General features: G+C 39.5%; 1 protein-coding gene across 1 annotated transcript in view; it reads right to left on the reverse strand.

Moving 5' to 3' along the window:
• Positions 1–849: 849 nt before the first annotated feature.
• The window catches only part of LGI2 (leucine rich repeat LGI family member 2), a 50,512-nt gene continuing 34,114 nt past the window's right edge, over positions 850–17,247 (reverse strand). Inside the window, exons 7-8 of the mRNA XM_001367556.3 lie at positions 16,342–16,506; positions 850–6,838 (exon numbers count right to left, since the gene is read on the reverse strand). Of these exons, the coding sequence (XP_001367593.1) occupies positions 6,021–6,838; positions 16,342–16,506 (983 nt within the window). The 3' untranslated portion in view covers positions 850–6,020. The remainder of the gene's footprint in view (positions 6,839–16,341; positions 16,507–17,247) is intronic.

Below are 17,247 nucleotides of genomic sequence, written 5' to 3' on the forward strand. Positions count from 1 at the left end.
AGGCATCTTTTATGGACTCGGCTCAGGCATTGCTGTAACCTGAAAAAGTCTTTAATGAGCTGATGGAAAGAATGTATCTGCTTCCAGGCACTAGAAGGATATTGATATTTATGTAACATTTTATACTTGTATAGTACTTCATAAGTACAACCAAGCCTCATAACAACCCTCTGAAATAGATACTACAGGTTTCATTATCAGACCCATTTTACAGAGGAGAAAACTGAGTCTCTGAGTCAGCCTATGGTCACACAGCTAAAATGTATTGGGGACAGAATTTGAACTCAGATTTTCCTAAATTCAAGCACAACACTATATTTATTATACTGGTGGTGACAAACACTCATTGTTGCAGGCCATTAGGGAGTACTGAGAGGCAAGGAGGGAACCAGATTAAAACATAAATCATAAATATTTAACAAAGTCAATAAAGCATAGAATAGTTTATGCAATAGAATATAGATAATGCTAATATGTGGTTTTCTAAGTCAATATGCAGCTTAGGGTTGGTTTAGTGGAATTATTTCTATTTGGCATCTTGAATTATATCATGCCCTTTCTCTCAAAAGAATTCTGAAGATACTCACCTCATGCTGAAAAGGCTAATGAGCTCCTGGACCAGTTTTGTCATTTGCTGTTTAACTTTGAACAAATCGCTTCACCTCCATAAACTTCAATTGCTTCATTTGCAGTTGAGGTACACTGGATGCCCTCTAATACCTCTTGCAGCTCTAAACGAGTCCGATTTTAGATTTCTGTGGCAAAGCTTTCCTTATTTGCCATATCATCATCGTAGGGTGTGTCTTGGGCTTTCTATTCAATTAGACTCATAAACACAAACCAGGGTAATCATGTGCTACTTTTTATTCATATTTTAAGGGTACATGGACTTAAGAGGCATATAACTTGTTGAATCTATTTACCAAAAAGAGCTAAATATAGACAACCTTAAAATGCAATCATTGTAGACTGCACACCGTAAAATGTACTTTCATTTAGAAACTACTGTTAGTAGACCTAAGCTATGCACTTAAAATACAGAAAATACATAAAAACTGTACCAAATGGCACATTGGCCCATTTTGTCACAGTCCAGATACATTCCTGATAGTCAAAGGACAATGAGAGGGGATGCATAGTTTACTACTAGAAAAGTCAGATTATGCTCTAACAAGCCAGAGAAACCAGATGGGGTTATTCTTCTGGACAGAAGGAAAAAGCTATGCTTCAATCTGGATTAGGAACTTTACAATAGAATCCCGCTTTGATCCCGATATCCATTTTCATCTCTTCTTTAGGCTGCTTCTCTTAAGAAGTGGGATGCTACCTTCTTACCCAGCTCTCCCCTCAGCAATTCTGACAGCCTAAGGCAAAGGAAACCTTTCCTTCCCTGATGCTATGTGTCCTCCCTCTTTTCTCCCAGCCGCCCAGAGTTCCTCTTGGATCCCTTCTTCTTTTACATCCTCCCACACTCTGGACCATTGGGCTCCTTCCATGAACACCTCCATCTTTCCTTTGTACTGTTTTGGCTGAAATCTCCAGTCAGACATCTTTAATGGAGGAATCTTCCCTAGAAGCTGCCAGTGTGTGTGTGTGTGTGGAGGGGAAGTGGGGGGCTGATTTCATAACACAAGAGTCAATTTCCCTTGCTAACATGATTTTCTTTAGTGGGTATGTAAATAAACTCCCCTCCTACAGACCTTCATTTCTCTTTCGTGATACCCACAGTGGAAGAAATTTCCATCGTGACTGCTCCTAGCAGCCAAACCTCTAACATCCCACGCTGATTTCTTTCCTAAAAATAAACAGTCTCTCACTATGCAGGAGAAGAGCACCACGGTGTCTCTGCTCCTGCCCTATTCCCAAAGAGTGACGACAGCACAGGAGCCATTCTCCTGCATCCTGAGTTTTTTTCCATTTTTTTTCCCCAGAAAGCCCTTCCCATCTGACTGCCTTGAATGCCCCACCAGCCTTGGCACTCAGTGCTTTCTCTCCTTGCCTCTTTCAAAAAGAAGAAAGGACTGGATGAAGCAGAAATGCTCTTTAGAAAGTGGAAGGAACTTCTCAGAAACTTTGTCACTGAATGATGCTTGACATTTCCCTCCTGAACTAGTGTTTTTTTGGAGTCGTTCTCAAAGATGCCATTCACTCCAGGAGAGGAGAAAACAAACAAGCAAACAAACAAAAAGTCTAGGACAGAGGAATGAGTAGGTATTGGAAAGAATTTAGGGTTCTAGGTCCAGTTTGTCACTAAATAGCTTTGTGTGTGGGGGGGAGCAAGTCTCTTATCCTTCTAGTCCCTTGTTCCTCCTCTTAGAAATGAATGGGTTGAACTAGATGATCTCCAAGGGCATAGGAGAGATGGCAAGATCATCTAGTCCCATCCCTCATTTGACAGATGAGAAAAATTGAGGCCTCAAGTGGGGAAGTAATTTGCCTGAGATTACACTTGGGACTTGGGGGTCAAAAGGCTCAGACACTTAGTGGCTCTGTGACCCTGGAAAAGCTACTTAACTTCTCTGTTCTTCAGTCTCCTCCTCTGTAAATTAAGGTGCCTGTACTTTCTAAGGCCCCTTCTAACTCTAAATCTATCATCCTATGAATTTATGATTCTAAGCCATCCTCATTCTTTGTTTCTTCACCTGCAAAATAGACAACAATACCTGCTCCTATCTAAACTGAAAAAAAAATTGTGATGAATTTCAAATGAAATAAAGGCAATAAATGAGCTCTGAAAGAGTGGAAGGTGTTGTTGGAAAGACGTTATTATTTGCAGCCAGAAAGAGCAATGATGTCAAAGAACTCATTAATGCTTTTGCCTGACATCTAACCCCCAAAGGTGAGATTTTAAAACCCCTCCAGGCTTTCAGGTAGGTAACCTGGCCCACCCAGCTGCACAGAGGATATAGAACTAGAAGCCAGGACCAAGGGAAAACTGAAAGATTGGAAGGGAACAAAGATAGAGATCAGACATCTTGGCCAGGATAGATGAACAGCCACTAATAATGCTGACCTCCAATTGAATGTGATCTCAAATATTCTCTGGTCTCTTGGTGTTCTCTAAGTTGCTAATGGAGAAGAGTCTCTTGCATCAAGAGCCTTATTCAATTGCTGCTCGAATTTTTCCTGCTTCTTTAAAGAAAATGACTAGTCAAATGATTTCCCACAAGGGGCTCAGTATGTCAGGAGTCTGTACTGCCTCATGCTCTCTTAAAAACAAAAACAGAAATGACTTTGTCTCTCTGTCTGTCTGTCTCTCTCTCTCCCCTGACCCAAACCCAAAGAAATGAACTGGAACTAAAGAAGAATTTGCTTTTTGCATTTCCTATCACATACTTTTAAAATAATGATGATCATAGTTAGCATTTGTAGAACACTTTCAGGTTTGCAAAGCACTTTATATGTTAATTCATTTGACCCTCATAGCACCCCTGTGAGGTAGGTGTTCTTGTTAGTCCCATTTTACAGATGAGAAAACTGAGGCTGAGAAAGCTCAAATGACTTGCTCAAGGTCATGCAGCTAGGAAGTAGATCAGGCAGGATTTTGAGCCTTTTCTTGACTACAAGTCCAACATTCTATCCACTATGCCACCCAGGTAACTTATAATTGTTTTTCCCTACTCATTAATGCCCATCTGTTCTCATAAAATGAATACTTCTGTGCTTCCTGGTGATCCACATTGTGCGCCACTATTTTCTGCTGTCAGAAAAGGGACTGGGAAACCAATTAATTGAGGCAGTACCATGAGATGATGCCTCTTCAAGTGAGCCCCATCACTAGCACTTGGGGTACAGAATGCTAGAGTGAACTGGGCTGGGGCACCGAGTTTTTTAAAAAACCCAAACCTTTCCTATGCTACTTGCCCAGTTTGCTACATAAGCTGGACTGAGTGGTGCCCAGAGAGCAGAAGTGTTCATTGGCCATCTTTATAGCTAATGAGAGAGCAGAAAAGTGGCCCAGGTGCTCCCACCTCCCAGGAGAGTCATGGAAGCCTCTACAGCTTGTGTCATCAGTTCAAATAAATCACAGAAGATAAAACTTGAGCAGGACAAAGAAATCTGAAATATATTGAGAGGGAAGGAAAAAAAGAAAGTGGGCTTCTTGTGCATTAATTTAGTGCTCGACTGAAAAGAAATGTCAAAGTGGTAACATTTCTGGTTATGTGTGGGCTGGTTCATTAGATCCACTCATCTTCTGGGCTAGAAACTCTTTGCCTGCAGTCTCGTAGTGCACCCAAGGGTGCTGCTAGAACATCATGGTATCACCTTGCTAAGGGCTGCTGCCTACAGATCACGCTGTTCATAGGTGGTAAACATTTATATTTGTAGCTAAGCTGTTACCTACCCATGACTTGGCAAATGGACTTTAAAAAAATCAGTGCAATAATATTGTGCTAACTTCACTGCTGGAACAGAGGTGGTTGGTTTCCTTTTATATGGGCAGTCTTAAAAAATCTTGCCTGATATATTTCAAAGAAAACTAGAGTCATAAACACTATTAACCAAGCAGAGCATCCAGTGAGAATCCTCCACAAAACTGGGGCCAGAAGGAAAAACTTCATTATGAGTCAAAAAAGGCTTATTTGGATCAGGAACAACTTGGTCCTATGAATCTTGGAACTGGTCTCTGTGACTCAGCTCATCTGGCTCAATATTCAGTCCCTTGTGATAAGCCTAAAGGGTCCTGTGCTCCCTTCTCCCCTCACTGAAGTGGAGGTGGATGAGCCTGTGGGCACTCTCTGGCCCCAGAAGTTTGTTGTTGTGGTTGAGGTTGTTAAGCATTGCTGTTACTAAGCCAGGAAAGAGCTCTGCTCATCGAGGAGGTCTGGGCACCTGCAGCACCTTATGTCAGGGGCCAGTGAGGGGCGGGATAAGAGAAGCAGAAAAGATGAATTAGCAGTTCACTGTGTTGCTAATAGCATCACCAAACTCCAAGCAGAACTATAGATAAGTGGTAGATACATGTGGGTACGCATACATATATTATATGGGTACATCATCTGGTAGGGGGAGAGAGGAGCATGCAAAAACCAAAGGACTACCTGTGGTTTTCTAAGCAAGCTGTCTGTCATGAAGGATTCCCTACAATGTAACATGATTCTCTAAGGAAAAATCTTTTTGGAAAAATCTACAGAACGATCAACAGCAGTGGACGGAGGTGCCTGCCCCCCAGGATTCATCTCTCTGAGGGCCAGATATATGGCATCATTCAATCTTTGGCCTGACAGTTGGGTTACCCAACAAACTCAAGGAATGATTTTTGAATAAGCAGATACTAGGAATCACACTGAATTCAACAACTTCAGCTCTTACAAATGACCACTACACACTTCTGGTCTCTTTTTAAGCCAATTTTCAAGCTCCAATGAAAGGTTGAGAGATCCTCAGTGCTCCTGCTAAGGCACACATCCAGCCCTCAAAGATGTTGGTCATTTTTTTCCATCAAGCAGTGGCCAAAATTTTTTCAAATACTATGGTATGTCACATCAATGTGAATTAAAATAATATCCTTCATTTTATTCAAAGGAGGGCAAAAAATGGCTGTACATCAATTTCAGGAAACCAAGATGGACCAAAATAGTTTTGCTGAGCATTGACATTATAAGATTTTATACTAATCATCAGTAAATGTTTTTAGCTGACTTTTGCTTTAAGCATTCTTTCTGAAACAATCACTAAGGTGGAATGGATAGTTCCCAAATTTTTCATTTAGTTATCAGAGCTGTCCCATATGATCCAATTTTCTCCTCCTTTATTCATTTAAAAAAATCACATTTCCTTTTTGATGGTTAATGCTGATAAGCTGCAAGCTTTTCTCAATAATTATAGGCTTTAAAATGTCTTTTAAAATGAGAGAGTGGACATGTCATGCAGTTAGCCAAGAAAATGCAATCCCTGATTAAAATGAGAGTTCTAAAAGTTCTGAAAACATCTAACAATTTCCCCAGTCAAAGCTGTAGCTCTGTTCTTTTCCTCTCTTAAGAGCCAGTGCCACTGTGTGTTACTCACTCCTCATGTCTTCACAAGCTCAAGTCCACTATTATATGTTCAAATATTTGTGTTTTTCCTTTGAAGCTGGAGGCGAAAAAAAAATCTCGTCTGTCTGTGGATACAGCTGTGAACGAACGAGGTGCCTGCACATAGATCTCTTTAAACTTTCTGAAGATCTGCTTCTCCTTATCCCACTGGTAAATCTGGGAGAAGGTGTAGTCACTTCCCAAGGCTAGGTAGTGATTATCCTTAAAGGAAAAGGGCTGCAGGGTCATGGCCCCCCGGGATGGGAGAGCCTGGATCTCCACAAACTGCTTACTATTCCATTTCATGACTCTGGAGTCCCCAATAAACCGGGTAAGGGAAATGTATAGGCTGTTCTGCATTCTAAAGCTCTTCACGGCCAATACATCCTCCATATTGGGAATGTCGCCATGTGGGACAAACTTCTTAGAACTTTTATTCCATTGCAGTATGATGGGGACTTGTGAGCGACTGGAGAGGATTAAATGGGATTTTCCATCTATATCAACAAACTCAGCATCTGTGTCCCTGAACCACTCATGCAGAGATTGGTAAGAGTAGAATCCTTTGCTATTCCATTTATAAACAGTTGACAAACCAGCTTTAGAGCTATCTGCAATGACAAAGAACCTTTCATCATCAATCTGAAATAGCTCTATGTCGTTGGGCTTTGAAATCCGGGAAACTTCAATGTCCTGGAATTTGACAAACTTGGTCCAGCTCTCATCATACTTGTATATGTGTGAACCTCCAAAAAGCTGTGCTACCACCACAAAGACCTGGTCTTCGATCAGGATTGCCTTACATCCTACTATGGACTGACCTGTTCTCCAAGACAAAAGAGAAGGGAGGGTATTAGTGCGGTTATAGTCCAATTGCATCACCAAAGTTAATAACAGAAATTATTTTTCAAGTACTTTGGAGTCACTAAGAGAAAAAAACCCATAAATAAAATTCATCAATTAAAACAAAACAAAACAAATAGTTTTCACGTCATTCCTTTTTCTTTATTCACAGAAGACTGTGGCAATGAAATAAGTCCTAGCTATATTTGGCATAGGATAGGAGGGGAAGCACAAGATTTGTTTGGGAAAACAAAGAAAAAGAGAGGAAAAATGGAGAAGGAACCAATAGCTTTAGAGATATTTGTGTTCTTAGTAAAAGTCTCACAAAAGAAAAATCAAAAAGGAAAATTGAGTTAAATGTCCTGAAAAATGGAGAAAATGTTCCCTTATTTGTTCCCTCACTAAACCATGGGGGATAGTTCTTATTGGAATTTTTATCACCACTTTACATATGAAGATCTTGATGGCAGTAATAGAAGTTCATGACTTTTTTAAGTATTCAAGCACCAGCTAGGAAGTGTTGGAGATAAGATTCAAACTTAGGTCTTTATTGGCTGGAAAAAGGTCCAGATGTCTTTCCACTAATTGTAAATGAAGAAACAAATTTTCTGAATTACTTGCATCAAACACTGACAACCTACTGACAGCACAGAAGTATGGCACATAAGAGGATTTTCCAAGGCAGACTGAGTGGTTGCACTTACTCTGGCCATTATCATCTCCTAATCATACCCCTACTTCCACCTTCTAGAACTGTGTATAGTACTAGCAAAGTGGCAGCAGTCTTCTGAAGGTTGCTGACTTATGACCTAGGAAATTCAATGAGTATATTTTCCTCAACTCCCTAGGCAATTAGGACAAAAGGTGAGTATTGTTCTTGGAAGTTACAGAAACTCTTCCTTCACTTCTCCTTTTTGTTTTCAGCAGGAAGACCAGGCCTGGGGTTGTTAGTTCCTCACAGCACTCCTTAGGAGCCATTTATTTATCTCTACTGCTTTGCTTCACCTTAATTCAATGGCCCGCTTGACCAAGGTCCCCATAGTGCAGAAGCAGCAGGGAGAAGTGTTGGGCTCAGCTGATTGGAGGGACAGCCTGAGCCAGCATTTAACAAAGTGAAGAGATGCTTTCTCCAGCTTCTCCCAGGAAAACACTTCTTTTATGGAGTCATTAGCAACTATTTTCACTTTAAGGTGAGTTCTTATCCATGAACTTGTTTTTTTTATATTTTGATAACTGCATTCCAATATAATTGGTTCCTTCATAAAATATGACATATTTTGTTTTATATGCTCAAAATATTATTCTAAGAAGGGATCCATAGGCTTCACCAGACTGCCAAAGGGGTCCACAATACAAAAAAAACTTAAGAACCTAGTTTTAGATTGTTAAATGAAGGAGGGAAAAGAATTAGAACAAGCTAGCATCAGAAGTCAGAGAAATGGGAATTCTTTGCACAGATGTGGACAAGAGGGACTGAACTTTCAACAATCAGGACAGTTGCGCCAGTTATCCACTTTGCTTTAACTGAAGAGATTTGAACTGAGAACTCAGGTCACTAAATCCTGCAAGCCTCATTAGAATATTTCATTTTTGCCTTTCTTGAGGTCTCTTCTACCAATGGAAAATGCTAATGTTATTCTGCAGCGGCTGGTTGGGGTAGGCCAAGGTCAATATCTAAGGTGAATATGAGCATCTTTCCAAAATATCTCATTTCAAAAACACTAACAAAATTGTCACCAACTTGATATGCAGAAAATGTGGGTACCACAGAGGCAGACAGAGTAATGAGGGCATGGAATGCACCATAGGTGAATAATGTCTATGAATAACGTGTATATTGTAGGGAAATACGGTCTGGAAAAGATGCAAATTTGCCCTACTTCATTTGAGTCCCCACAAGTGACACCTAAGAAAAAGGAACTGAGAACCCCATCAAAGTAATGGAAGCTCAGCTGGAGTTCCTGTTGTCAGCACATAAAGTGTTAGGGGGCTGAGGGTCCCCCAGGAAGCCAAGCATCCACCCACAGTCAATGAGGTGATAATAAAACACTGCTCAGTGAGGAAAAGACTGGTCCATTTTTTAGTGGTTCTTTTTTTATTCATTTCTAATTGTCATCACTACTGCTGTTTTGTGTTTTATCAACTGCAATTTCTCTCCAAGGTTGGAAGCTTATACTCTTCACTGTCTATCATGCTGCCCCTTTGACCCACATGACTCGGGTTCAATGATATTTATAAAACATATGAAGAGATGCAGATAATATAGAAAACAGGGGTTTCTCCTTTGCCCTATGGGATGAAAAGCAGGACCCTGGACAGGGACCTCTGGTCCATTCCTAGATTCTTCTTTATGTTTCAAAGTCCAGGCTATGTACTTTCTGCTCTTTTGAAAGGCCAAGAAAGGAGGCAGCTAGGTGGCTCAAAAAGTTGAGAGGCAGACCTAGAAATGGAGCATTCTGAATTCAAGTCTGGAGTCAGATGCTTCCTAGCTGTGTAAACCTGGATAAGTAACAACTCTCTAACACCTAGCTCTTACTTCTCTTCTGCCTTGGAACCAATTCACAGTACTGATTCTAAGATGGAAGGGAAGAGTTTAAGGGAAAAAAGCCAAGAAAACATCACATGAGGAATCCAATCATGAACTATCATCCTGAAAAATAAGTGGAAGTAAGCACCATCTACCTCCTGGTGCCATCTGAGATCCCTTTGGAACACAGAATAAAAGGAAAACTTAAGGAGACGTGAAGCAAAATTGATGAGGAACTGGTTTCTGCCTCCTCAAATAGAGAAAAGCTGCAATGGAACCAACTGTAGAAACTTTACTTCACCAGAAGTGGCAAAGAGGTAGTAATCAACATAATTAATGCAAAGTTCTCAGATCCTACATGTTTAATAGAACAGAAAAGGGAGTAGTGACAGACTCTGGTCACTTGTCCCTACCACCTCTTCCTTTTTTGCTTTTTGTACTTTTAAAATTTATTAGTTTAAGTTCTTAGGACAGCCATCTTCTCTCATTAGCTCCACCTGCCCTAGAGTGTGCTGAATTTGCATTTCCAGAATGGAGCTGCTGTTTCCAGGAATGTTAGTTCAGCACTAAGAGACCAGATGGCCTGACAACAAACATAGGAGCCTTATTTGAAATGGCATCTTTGGAGCATCAGGATGTGTCTCTTGCAGACCTCTCAATATTGTGAGATTAGGCTAATTAGCAGCCCTTCTTCCTGAGGGGGTGAAATGACATTCTCGGTGAGCCCTGATGTCCCTGCATCTGCTACCAAGCCCAGTTCAGTCCTGAGAAACTCCTAGGAGTCTCCTATCCTGAAATGCTAGCAAAAAGGGCTCCTAATTGTAACTGTAAGCTCCTGCTACTTACCCTAAAAGAGATCCTTAAAATGAGAATTGGACTAGGCCATTCGTTGTCTCTTTTAGTCCTAGACTCCTTTCTCTAAGCACTAGTAAAATATTTATGCCTGGATGCTCTATTAGCACCTCAAACTCAACATCCCCCAAACCAAGTTTATTATGTTTCTCTGTAAACCTGCTTCCCCTCTGAATTCACTTTTTCCCCCTGCCTCTAGCAGCCATCATTCAGTCCCAGGCTGAAAACATTGTTGTTGTATTTGAGTCTTCTTTTCCCCTCACCATTCCATTGGCTAGATTAGTAATCCAAGAAATGATCAAACCCTGGAGAGACTTCTTCCATCAAAGCTCTCCAAGTCACCCTTTCTGTTTTCCCATTATCATCCCCTTGCTACACTCTTATAACTTGTCACCTGAACTTTAGAATCCCAACAAGTCTTCCTGACTCTCTCTCCCTACCCCCCCCCTCTATTTTTCTCTTCCCCCCTTGTCTCTGTCTCTCCCATCGGGCCTTTATCTAATTGATAAAGTCATCATTTTTAACACAATTCTGTTCATGTCATTCTTCTGTTTAAAAAAAGTTTGAGAGTTTCTTACTGTCTACCTGGTACAGTTCAAATTTCTCTGCTTGCTATTCAAAGTGATTTACAATCTGGCCTCATCCTAATTTTCCAACTTTATCTTAAACTATTTAATTCACTTCACTTACTTCATGCTCCAACCAAACCAACCATTCTCTGTCCCCTGAACTTTTCATCTTTGTATCTTTACTCATATTGTTCCCTGCACTCAAAATAGCCTTCTTTTTCCTTTTTTTTGTTTTGCTTATTTAATCCCTATCCAGCTAGTGCCAATGGAAAGAACAGTAGATCTGTTCCAAACTCAGACATTGATTAGCTGTTTCTCCCTGGGCAAATTACTTAACCTCTGTTTGCCTTGGTTTCCTCATCTGCAAAATGGGGATGAGGATATCACCTTGCAGGGTTATAGAATTAAATGATACAATATTTGTAAAATGCTTCACAAACTTTAAAGCATTATATAAATGCTAACTATTATCATTACCCATCCTTTAAAGCCTAACTCAAATGCCATTTCCTCTGTGAAACCATCCTGATCCCACTAGGTTATCTACCTTGTAGGGTTGTGATAAGGATAAAATGACATATTTGTCAAGTGCTTAGCATTTTAGTGCCTGCTACATAGTAGATACTATAGAAATGCTTATTCTTTTTCTTTCTCTCTTATTGATCTTTGGCCCTCAGAGAGCAGTCTGTCTTTAATGCACTTAGCATGTATTATTTTGTATTTATAGCCATGCTCTTTGTGGTGGCAAAAAAAATGGGAAATGAGGGGATGCCCTTCAATTGGAGAATGACTGAACAAATTGTGGTATCTGATGGTGGTGGAATACTATTGTGCTCAAAGGAATAATGAACTGGAGGAATTCCATGTGAACTGGAACAACCTCCAGGAACTGATGCAGAGTGAAAGGAACAGAACCAGGAGAACATTGTACACAGAGACTGATACACTGTGGCACAATCAACTGTAATGGACTTCTCCATTAGTGGCAATGCAGTGACCCTGAACAACTCAGAGGGATCTATGAGAAAGAACACTATCCACATTCAGAGAAAGAACTGTGGGAGTAGAAACACAGAAGAAAAACAACTGCTTGATTACATGATTCAATGGGGATATGATTGGGGATGTAGACTCTAAACGATCACCCTAGTACAGATATTAATACTATGGAAATAGGTAATAGGAAATATTCATCAATGACACATGTAAAACCCAGTGGAATTGCTCATTGGCTACAGGAGGGAAGTGGGAGAAGGGGAAGGAAAGAATATGAATCATGTAACCATGGAAAAATATTCTTAATTAATTAAACTTAATTAAAAATAAAAAAATAAAATAAATGAGGAGCCAGACTGTGGAAGCAATTAAAAAAAAGAATGTATCATTTTGATCTACAGTCATCTGTGACTTTGTTGTATTCTCCTATAAGACTATAAGCTTCATAAAGGCAGGGAATTATCTCCTTTTGGAGCTAGCTAAGTGTTTTGTCCACAGTAGGCATTTAACAAATATTTGTTGATTTAAATAGATGCTTAGCTCTAGATTGTTTTTTTTTTCAAACCTTTACCTTCTGTCTTGGAATAGATGCTAAATATTCATTCAAAGGCAGAAGAGCAGTAAGGACTAGGAAGTAGGGTTAAGTGACTTGCTCAGGATTCCAAAGCTAGGAAGTATCTGAGATCAAATTTTATTCTAAGACCTCCCATCTCCATCTCTATAAAGTGAGTCACCTAGCTGCTCTGATTCTTCGTTTTTATGAAATTCCCCTGATAGGAAAATAGCCTAGACTTCTTTGCCAATTCATAGCATCAATGTTAGTAGCAGTTGTCATATGAATTATCAAGAAAGCTCTTAAAATACAGTACTTGGATACCATCCTACTAATGAGAAAGGAGAGGGGAAAAACAAGGAGACTACTCAGTGTTAAGAGAAAGAGGACATTGGGAACACTGGAAAAGAGAAACTAATAAATCTGACTCCAGTGGCCTGAAAGTAGAGATCAGGTGTATTCCTCTTTCCATTAAGATTCAAAGGAGTTTCCAGATTATCTCATTAGTCCAAATAGATCTAGTCTTGGAATCAGATGACCAGAGTTTTATCTCAAATTTGCCTCCTATAAGCTGTGTTACAGTGGCCAAGCCCATTTACCTCTCTGGACCTCAGTTTTTTTTTCATCCCTACCATGGAGATAATATTATTTGTACTACACACTTTATATAGGGTTTTCGAGGGTAAAGGACTTTGTAAATCACAGGTCAAATTCCTAAAAGCAATTGCCCAAAGTATTTTGGCAGACTAGAGTTTTATTGTATAAAATACATCTTGAAATTAGTGGGCTTGAGTAAGGAAATTTTTTGTTGTTATGTGAATGTGTGTGTGTGATATCTCTATTTATTTTTTCAAGTTTTGGAAAAATTTTATTGCATGTATTTTCCACATAGAAGCATTGACAGAATTTCTAAAAATGTAGTATGTTCACAGGACTACATATATGTGTAGATAGATAGATAGATTGATTGATTGATAGATCTATGTGTATTTAGTTCAGATCATTTGTTTTTTTAAGGTGTGTCCACCTCTTTGTGATCCATTTGGGGTTTACCATTTCCTTCTCCAAATCATTTTATAAATAAACTGCAGTAAATGGGGTTAAGTGACTTGCCCAGGGTCATACATCTAGTTAAATGTCTGAGACCATATTTAAACTCAAGAAGATGAGTTTTCCTGATGCCAAAACCTGGTACTCTACTCATTGTGCCACTGAGCTTCCTCTCTCTCTACATGTGTATATATAGATATGTGTGAGTATATAAATAAACACATATGACATATATATATATATATATATATAATTTCCTCTTGGTAGAGATGTGGGGGATTACAGGCATGGAGTGCTGAGTGTATCATCAGATGTAATTGGTTTGTCACTTTTGTTCCACTTTTTTTCTTTGTTACAAAAGTACGATCACTGTATGGGGGTGTAGTGGGGAAGGGGGACATTAAGAAATGACTGATTTAAATAAATAGAGGCATTAAATATAGTCAATACAGAAACAGCTGACTAAACAGAATAATCCTGTCCAGTCTATTCTTTTTTACTAAAGCAAATAGCCTCAAGGTACACTTTTTCTATAATTAGATAACTTTTTAAAAAAATATCGTACTTCATGAACATGGGTTCTAACTCAAGTTATGGAACCCAATGCTATAATAGCAATGCTAGGGTCATGGATCTAGAGCCAGAAGGGACCTCAGAGATCATCTAGTCCAACCTCTCATCAACATAATACTAATATTCTGTGTATGTCTGTGTGTATAAAAATCTTAGAACCCTGTGAAATAGGTGCCTATTGTTAGTTCCATTTTATGGATGAGCAATCTGAGGAGGGGGGAAGTTAAATGACTTCCTCTGGGTAACACAAGATTCACATTCAGATCTTCCTGACTCCAAGTCCAACACTCTACCTGACAACCTAACAAAATAAGTTTCACTATCCCATTTAGAAAGATTAGGCTCCAGAGATTTTTTAAAGTATGTTATATAAATAAATATGATCACTACTTCATTCATGACTTACGGTTGGTTAGCTCAGTTGGGTAGAAACCTCTGCTACGGACTCCAGGGACATGGGTTTAATCCCCATGTGAGCTAGCCGATTTCAGTCCATGATATGACCATAGATATATACCCTTAGCCAGTACTTTTTCCCCAAATGTATGTATGAAGAGGCCAATGCAAATCCATCACACAACTTCGAAAACAACACTTAGTGCATTCCCTATTGATGGTAGGACTCTAAAATTATCTTTACAGGAGAGGAACCTTTTAATGGTCCTCAAAACTCAAAGTTATATAGATTCAGTTGCTTCAAAATATAGAGGAAGATAGCAGAAACTGTCTTGGGGAGTGGAGAAAATTAAATGTAGACATTTTTGGTAGAGTGACGGTATGAAGAAACCTATTTTCTTATGACTGTTAAATAATTGCCTCTATATATAACATATACCGATGCCCTTTCAAAACACTGTGGCCTTTTAAGAAGTCAGCATGCCAGATCATTTACCCAGCTTCAATTTGAAGGGTCTAATTGAAATCAGCTGAGCACAGTGACATCACCACAGGCTTCTAGTTTGCAAAAAAAGAAAAAAAAAGGTAGCTCCACAGAAACTTGCCTCGATTCATGAAAGGGAGCTCCTTGGGAGAGACATTTCAAACTGGTTCTTGTCACCTAAACAAGAATAAGTCCCCATTACGTGGAACCACTCAACAGACTTCCAAGCAATTTTATGAAGTCTAATTTAGGTGATTAGATCTGGGTCAGGCAGTCTAACTGCTATGGGAGCTGGCTCCATTACTAGACAGCTTAGGGTATAACCTTTCACAATTTTATGAGGGTATTGAGGAGCTCCACTTTCACAAAGAAAGAAACATAGGGTAAGCCAACATACTCAGAATCAAAAGAAGTAGTTCTGCCATGTACCTGGGGAGTTACTTTGCCTAATAAGGGGAAAATGATGTTCCTAGAGTGGGTGAAGATCTGAGGCTAGATGATCTCTGAGGTCTTCTTCAACTCTAGCATTCTGGGTCTAAGAGTACATGTACTGTGTTGTCATGGCCAGACAATCAATGTGTAAAAGGAAATGGTCAATGTCAAGACTTGGAAAAAGAAGAGTAAATGAGCTGATTTTTCCCCAAAGCAATAATATTATCTATGTTAGACTGTGAAAAAAAAAAGTCACAGCCACATACTGGGATCTTTTACCAGCTTTGGTTAGCTCTATTATTAGAAGACTGTGACCACTGGAATAGTAGCTCTATGGGTCATGTTTTTCAAAATGGAAGTCACAGAATAGTATGGGGTTGATTCAGTATGGCGCAACTTGGAATATCTCCATGTCTACCTCTCTCTGTTGCTTCCTCTGTGTTTCTAGAATCAACTCAGACTCGGTCAAGATTCTCTAGAGTAGTAATAAAACAAAAGAAAAAGCTCCTGGCCTGCCCTAATTGACCTTGTTTCTTTAAAAGTTCCTTAAAAGTCAACTGGGAAATAGGGATATCAACCAGAAAAGGGCTATTGGCCTAGCTTTGAAGGATGTACTTCTAAGCAGGTATAGCACAATTGGCATTTGCCCAGTTAGCCAAAATCTGAAACCAAAACTTCAAGGCTAAGGAGATTAAGTCAAGAGCCTATGGATGATTCCATGGCCCATCGCTGGTCTTGGAAATTTAATTCAAACACATGACCTACCAATATCAGTTGATAATGGTCTAAAAAAGAGATACATTTCCTTTTCTTCTTTTTTTTCCCCATCCTTACTTGATGAGAGTCCCCAGAAAATATGTTCATCATTCCATTCAGAAATAACATGGAACGAAAACAAGAGAGAAAATGTGTGTTATACTTACATGAGTATGCATTTATAGAGTCTAGCATCCAAGATCTCCCTTTATGACAGAAAACATTTCTTCTTTCACAGACCTTACACAAAGCTGAATGTTGGTCAATAAAACCAATTAGAGTCATAAATATACCTGTAATATTGTCATAGCTTCTGAAATTCATTTCAATGTGGTCCCACTCTAAGACCATACAATTTTCCATACTGGGCTGTGCAATGGCCACAAAGACATCATTCTTAGAGTTGAACGTATCCACAGAAACAGACTGGTAGGGCAATGTCTGATGCACCACAAAATCTAAAACCAGAAATTAAAAAAAAATAACAATGACCATAAAAATTCCTCACTAGAAGTTCCCACAATCGCTTATATGCTACCTCATTTATCAATAGCCCTGCCAGACCAGGGAGGGAGAGATGAGGGAAAGAGAACATGTTTAAACTCACTAAAAGCATCAAAATATAATTCACTGTGGGGGATCCTGGAAAGATTATGGTTTGCACAGGATTTGCAGCCTATGTTACTGCTCCTATTAAGTTTCCCTCCAGGTGAGTAGCTTCAGAAGTAAGTTAAGGGATTTCAAATCTTTCTAATAAAATTGGCAGGAACAGCTTTTCAAGTTGTAGGAGAGAGGCTATATGCCATAGAGGCTGCCCATCAAAAACCCAAGCTGAGAAGTTGATGCAAACCTCCCGTTTTGTGTCAGTTTTGCTACCATGCCTTCAGATTTTGAAATGGAATCACGTCCTCAAGCCTCAGGTGCAGCCTATTGTTTTTGTTCAACAGACGCATTTCTGTGAAGTCAAGAACTGAGGAAGGCAGCCTGACATACCAGTTCTCTCAGATCCTGGGCTTCTGATGGAAAAAAAAACTGTGACTAATTAGTGAAAACAATGGCACAGAAAATACTGAAAAGGGAGGCTGTCAAGCTTAGCTTGGAAACCTGACCTGTCTTATAAGAATCAGGCAATAGGAGCGACTACAGTGTCTCCGTGGCATTTCTTTTTCTCTTTGTGTTCCTTCAATACTTGCCAGTTA

This window comes from Monodelphis domestica, chromosome 6, assembly GCF_027887165.1.
Source record: "Monodelphis domestica isolate mMonDom1 chromosome 6, mMonDom1.pri, whole genome shotgun sequence".
Classification (NCBI taxonomy): Eukaryota; Metazoa; Chordata; class Mammalia; order Didelphimorphia; family Didelphidae; genus Monodelphis; species Monodelphis domestica.